The 6,784-nt window shown below is 32.0% G+C and overlaps 1 protein-coding gene across 4 annotated transcripts in view; it reads left to right on the plus strand.

Moving 5' to 3' along the window:
* LOC111717429 (zinc finger protein rotund) overlaps window positions 1–6,784 on the plus strand; it is a 32,647-nt gene that overhangs the window by 2,167 nt on the left and 23,696 nt on the right. The window contains exon 1 of one of the 4 annotated variants that reach the window (XM_023492931.1): window positions 1,705–1,818. The exons of 1 other annotated variant lie outside the window; for it this stretch is intronic. Coding sequence is in view for 2 of the 3 variants with exons in the window: in XM_023492929.1 (XP_023348697.1) it covers window positions 6,036–6,108 (73 nt within the window). In the remaining variant the exon portion in view is untranslated. Of the gene's footprint in view, window positions 1–1,704; window positions 1,819–3,347; window positions 3,694–5,551; window positions 6,109–6,784 lie in introns of those variants that run through there. 2 more of the 4 variants (XM_023492930.1, XM_023492929.1) reach the window with 2 other exon arrangements.

Genomic DNA, 6,784 nt, shown 5'->3' on the forward strand with positions numbered 1-6,784 from the left:
ACAGTTTACTGTTCACAGTTTACAGTTCACAGTTTACTGTTCACAGTTTACAGTTCACAGTTTACAGTTCACAGTTTACAGTTCACAGTTCACAGTTTACAGTTCACAGTTCACAGTTTACAGTTCACAGCTTACAGTTTACAGTTAATAGTTCACATTTCATAGTTCACAGTTTACAGTTTACAGTTCACAGTTCACAGTTTACAGTTTACAGTTCAAAATTCACAGTTTACAGTTCACAGTTTACAGTTTACAGTTCACAGTTCATAGTTTACAGTTCACGGTTCACAGTTTACAGTTCATAGTTTACAGTTCACAGTTTACTGTTCACAGTTCACAGTTCACAGTTCACAGTTTAGCATTTTCAGTTTACAGTTTAGCATTTTCAGTTCACAGTTCACAGTTCACAGTTCACAGTTCACAGTTCACAGATCACAGTTGGAGTAAAACAAATCATAGTACACATTACATTAAATACATATCACAAAGAAGAAAGAATATATTACTCAATAAACTGTATATCCAGTATATAATCCAGTATATAATTTGTAGTTGAAAAAAAAACCGTTTACAGTACAATGTGTGCAGTGTGCACGGTGCACAGTTTGTAAAGATCAGTTTTCTGTTTTTTCCATCTACAGTCTACACCATCAGCTGTTAAACGGTTGGAAGTCAACGAACAGACGATAATTAATAAAGTTAATAAACAGAACTTTTTAAAAATAAATTCTATTCGATTTTTTAAAAATATTTGAAAATTTAAACAATGCTCCAAATTTAAATTCTAAAAAAATTAGCCTGGATTTATCTGTGATTAAGATAAAATAAAAAACTTCCAATATATAGCTTGATACACCACAATCTATGATTTCAAACAAATAGCATGGTTTAAAGGACTCCCAACATATAGCTACTCGGAGATGGTTTAAAGGACTCCCAACAGAGCTCTATAAATCACAAACTATAACTTCAAACAACAGATTACTCTGAGATGGTTTAATGGACTCCCAAAATAGAACACTCAGAGACAGTTTAAAGGACTTCAAACATAGCTTTATATACAACAAACTATAAGTTTAAACAATAGTATACTCGGAGATGGTTTAAAGGACTTTAAACATAGCTTTATATACAACAAACTCGAGAATACTTGTTTGCAGAAAGTTCAAAGTACACCCCCATGACCTAACACAGCTACAAACTTTAAGTCCAAAAAACTATAATCAGGGATGTTTTAAAGAAAAATATTACAAAACCATTCACTACAACACTGATTAGGGGTCAAGGTATAGTATGGCTCTGCTATGATTAAAAGACTCCCAACCGGGAGAACTACTCCTATCCAAGAATAGACTCTAATCAGGAAAGGTTTGCAAACTATACAACTGCAAATTCCTGAATGATTTTTGCATCAAAAATGTCAAGGAGGATGATTTGCAGTTTTCTATAGGGTTGTAAAATCAGAAGAATAAAAGCAGTTTAAATAGATTGAAAACATATATTTTCAGGATTGTATGAGTAAAAGTTTTAAACATATGTTCTGACATTTTCCTCAGCTTTTGTTTATTTTGTCAGACTTGAAGTGTATATTTGCAGACTATTTGCGTCTTTTTATACACAGAACTCTGTATACAATTTACATGTGTTTTTATTGCGACGAATAATCTAAAGATATCAGCTGAACCCCAGTATCAGCAGTTGAACCTAGAATCAAGTTTAAGCTAAGATCAAGATTATGTTATGTTGTGTATAGAGTAAAGTCAAGCAGAACCTAACAAGGATTAAAGCCAAGCAGAACCTAACAAGGATTAAAATCAAGTAAAACCTAACAAGGATAAAAATCAAGTAGAACCTATATTAAGAGTAAAATCAAGTAGAAGCTATACTAGGATTAGTAAAATCAATTAGAACCTATACAAGGATTATAATCAAGTAGAACCTATACAAGGATTAAAATCAAGTAGAACCTATACAAGGATTAAAATCAAGTAGAACCTATACTAGGATAAAAATAAATCAGGTAGAAACTATGCGTGGAGTAAAATCCTAGTTTAGGTTCAGTAAAATAAATTAGAACCTACACTAGGGTTAGTAAAATCAGGTAGAACCTATACAAGGATTAAAATCAAGTAGACTAGGATTAAAATTAAGTAGACTAGGATTAAAATTAAGTAAACTAGGATTAAAATTAGGTAGAACCCGTACTAGGATTCAAATCAAGTTAAAATTTTCTACGGATTAAAATAATGCCTGATCTGGAAACTCAAAACTTATCTTTAGAAGATGAGACATTTATCTAATCCGGAGAACTTGAATATAAAATAATCCTGACTTTTTGTTGAAATAAAATCTGAAGAGATCTAACCGTTCTTCCTCCCATCAGATAAAATTAAAGTAGCAGCTCCAGAAGGGGCAGATAGAAAGGTTTGGGAAAAAAATGAAATATTTCTTGAATTCAGGATTTGAAACGTTTGTACCAATGTTTACTCAGACAAAAAGCACACTTTATCTTTTGTACACTCTACTGTACTGTGTTTAGTACACTATTCAGATAAAATACAGAGGAATATATATATAATAATAATAATAATAGTAATAATAATAAATATATATATACATAACAAAACAATTAGAAATATNAATAATAATAATAATAATAATAATAATAATAATAATAATAATAATAATAATAATAATAATGATAATAATAATTGTGTTTGTGGAAAGAATTGTATGTGTATGATGCCATGAATCCCAACGAAGCCTTTTTCAGTATATTTAAACAAATTATCAATTATTTCCATATAATGAATAGTTTAATCATTTCAAATTATGTTTTTAAGAACATATTTTTATTGCTGTCTGTATAATTACATAGGACATTAGCATAATTATATCTAACTTACGTTCAAGTGTTCCTTGTTCATTTATGGAAAACTGTTCTTCTTCTATGTTAATTGGTTTCAAATCATCGTTTTCATCCTTTTTATTGGTAAATATGTGAAACAGTATTTATCATTTCTCAGCCTAGATATTTAGCTAAGCATTAGATTAAAGTTAAACCATTAAATCTGCTAAAACATTAAACATCTGATCCACTGAAAGGGAATCTGAAAATCCTTGTTCGACCTTTATTTCTATTTCTGTACACAAATGCACTAAACTTATTACCGCAAAAAACTCCGCAACTTCTGCTCCGTACTCGAATAAAAAGCAGGAAAAAATGTTAGTTTTTGCTTCGGTAAGTAGACGGCTCTCTAGCCCGGTCCTACCGCTCCCCCGGCAACCCCGTCTCACCTGTCGGCGGCGCGGCCCGCCCGTCCCGCGCCCCTCAACTCTTTTTTACCAGTTCTTCAAATGCATGTGTGTTTTTGTGGGTGAATACTAACTCTGCTGCCTGCCGTTCCAACGTGCTTCTAAAGCACTCTAAAAACTTAAACAAGAAAACTTGAATTGTGATCACGAAAAAAGTTTAGAAAAAACTTTGTGAATTCTTTTCGATTTAAATGCGGGAAACCTGTGAACCACATCAAGAATAAAAAACTAAAGTAGTAAAACTACTTAAGAAAATAGTGTGATCTCCTCGGAGACTAAAATATACATTTGAAAGGGGGATTTAAAAAATCCCCCTCGACCCCCCACCCGTCGGGCGCAGGCAGCTAGAGTACATAATGGTTCAATATTCACATATAGGTAATATATTCTTTTATAACAATGGAGGGGTGTGCTTAACAAGTGGAACATATTATGTTCTAAAGTTGGTTAAAAAATGCGCAACAATAGTTAAGTTTTTGTTTAAATCCGTACATTTTAGAGACTAGAGATATATTGAAAACAAAATTTTAAATTTGACAGTTGTTCTTACTTGTATCCTTATCTTACACAAAAGTACAAATTATGAAGCTCATATCAGAAAAAAAAGTGAATGAAGAAAACCATTTAAACCTTTCTGTATTCCTAAACCTTTTTAAATCTCTTTGTATCCCTTAACCCTTTTAAACCTCTCTGTATCTCTAAATCCTTCTTAACCTCTCTGTATCTCTAAATCCTTCTAAACCTCTATGTATCCCTAAATCCTTCTAAACCTCTCTGTACCCCTAAACCCTTCTACACCTTTCTGTATCCCTAAACCCTTTAAAACTTCTCTGTATCCCTAAACCCTTCTAAACCTCTCTGTATCCCTAAACCCTTCTACACTTCTCTGTATCCCTAAATCCTTCTACACTTCGATGTATCCCTAAACCCTTCTAAACCTCTCTGTATTCCCAACCCCCTCTAAATCTCTCTTCTAACCCTTCTAAATCTCGCTATATCCACCAACCCTTCTAAACCTCTTTGTATCCCGGCCTAAACCCTTCTAAACCTCTCTGTATCCCTAAACCCATCTAAACCTTATTGTTTCCCTAAATCCTTTGTATCCCTGATGTACCCTTCTTAAACCTCTGCATGTTTAGTAGTCCATAGATTTATAGATATTTTATCAAATCAATGTTTATCATATGGCAAACCTGGCTCTCAATCAATTTTTGCATAACTCGGATTTTTGCGCAAAAAAAATACACGTGGGCAAAAAGAAAAATAAGGAAATACAGTTTTGTGAGTTTTTACAAATCATAAAGGTGTAAAGAGTACAGTTGGAGAAAAAGAAAATCTTTCATTAATATTTATTAATATAATATTAGTATTGATATTAATATATAACTCTAAAGCAGTAAAACTGATATTTATCTTATCAGTTTTAGTTTAGTATTGATAACACTTATTTATTCAAAAAAAATTCAGAGTAAAAAAGGAAAATGTACACAAATGTGGAAGAAATAAAACTGGCTTTAAAACATTTGAATATTGGTTGATGAAAGGATGGGTTAAAAGATAGAAGGGTGAAAGATTGGAAAGGGGGAACCATGAAATGGTGGAAGGATGTAAGAGTAGAGGCGGAAAAGGCAGAAGGGCGGTAGGATTGAAGAATAGAAAGATAGAAAGATAGCAAGATAGAAAGATAGAAAGATAGAAAATAGAAAATAGAAATATAGAAAGATAGAAAGATAGAAAGATAGCAAGATAGAAAGATAGAAAGATAGAAATATAGAAATATAGAAATATAGAAATATAGAAATATAGAAAGATAGAAAGATAGAAAGATAGAAAGATAGAAAGATAGAAAGATAGAAAAATAGAAAGATAGAAAGATAGAAAGATAGAAAGATGGAAACATGGAACCATGGAAAGATAGAAAGATAGAAAGATAGAAGGATAGAAAGATAGAAAGATAGAAAGATAAAAGATAGAATGGAAGGATAGGAAGATTGAAAGAAAAAATCTGTAAGTTGGTTAAAGTGGAGAAGTTGGATTGTGTGGGAATGGGTTGAGAAAACATGTGTTAATTCCTCTAAATCCTGCCATATGATAATACGATGGGATGTTTTAAACTTTTTATCTAAAACATGTAACTGCAGAGTGCTCTACAGTTTCATGGATATAGATACATTTAAACTTGATTTTTACAATAATTTTGTTAACGAAACAATATATAATTTTTATTAAACTTTTAAGTTTTTGAAATCCAATTTAAAAGGGCCGTTTTAATTGAAGTTGAAATGCAAACTTTAAAGATTGATCAAGACAAAGATATCAATATCAGAATTGAATACATTTTGTTGAGAACAGTTTCTAGGCTAATGAAGAAGAAATACATTTATCATATCAAGTTTTAGAGGGATTAAAAAGGAGCAAATATTGACAATGTATTGAGGCTTATTCTTTATAATAGATTTATTTTCAGCGTATATCAATCCAAAAATAGTCTCATAAATTTTAGATGATAAATGCCGATTCAGCTTTTTTATTTGTTACAAACCTACTCAAGTGAATTTGCGTTTCTCTTAAAACCTCTGGAAAGTGGCGAGAAGTGCCAACAATTCCTCCACAGTCCACACTCCTGTATAATGATGACATCAGCATTTTGCGGAAATTCCATTTGCAAAAATGATTCTAGCTTTTGCATGATTATATCGCTAGTGCAAGACTAGTTTGCAATGAATTTTGCAGGTTTTTACTCTCAACTCCGCGATAAACTTGATGTTTTTACTCCAGTAGCAGCACTGAACAGTAGGTTTTTACTCTACTCACCAGCTCTCAACTGCACATGGAGTCTAGATCGTGAATTATAGTCCTTTAATAAGAACTACAACAATGCTTTTTGCACGCAAATTTTTACACTTCAACTTGTAGATGTGCAAAAACAATGCACAACACAGCAGTTTCTGCAGACTTCTTCAATGCATAAAATAGACATCGTTGTTTACCTTCTTATCTCACAGTTTTTAATCTATAAACAAGTTTTTCAAAAATGTTGAAAATTTTTCTATGATTCAAGACTAATATTTAACCTTTACTTTTCTACCGTAATCTTGTTTTGGTCAGTTTACTTTTTATACAATCATTTCTTTTATATTTAACTAGCTTGAGAACCCACCGTTGCCCAGGGTACTCACAGTAACTCCACCGTTTACCCGCGCTTTGTCGTAAATTACGATTTTAGCTATTTTCCCTATAAAACCCACTCAACTTAGAATCTCAAAACCAAGCTGAGAAAACTCCTGTGGGTCTCCCGAGTTCCCCAATCAAAATTTGAGGCAAATCGGTCCGAAGTATAGATCGTACATACAAACAAAGAAACAGAGATAAATATATAGATAATAAATATATAGATTCTCCTCTCGTAACTTCATGTCATTATTCCCCTCTTTTAATTCATTTTAATTCATGTCGGAAGGTGGAGGGG

This window comes from Eurytemora carolleeae, unplaced genomic scaffold (genome assembly GCF_000591075.1).
Source record: "Eurytemora carolleeae unplaced genomic scaffold, Eaff_2.0 scaffold939, whole genome shotgun sequence".
Classification (NCBI taxonomy): domain Eukaryota; kingdom Metazoa; phylum Arthropoda; class Copepoda; order Calanoida; family Temoridae; genus Eurytemora; species Eurytemora carolleeae.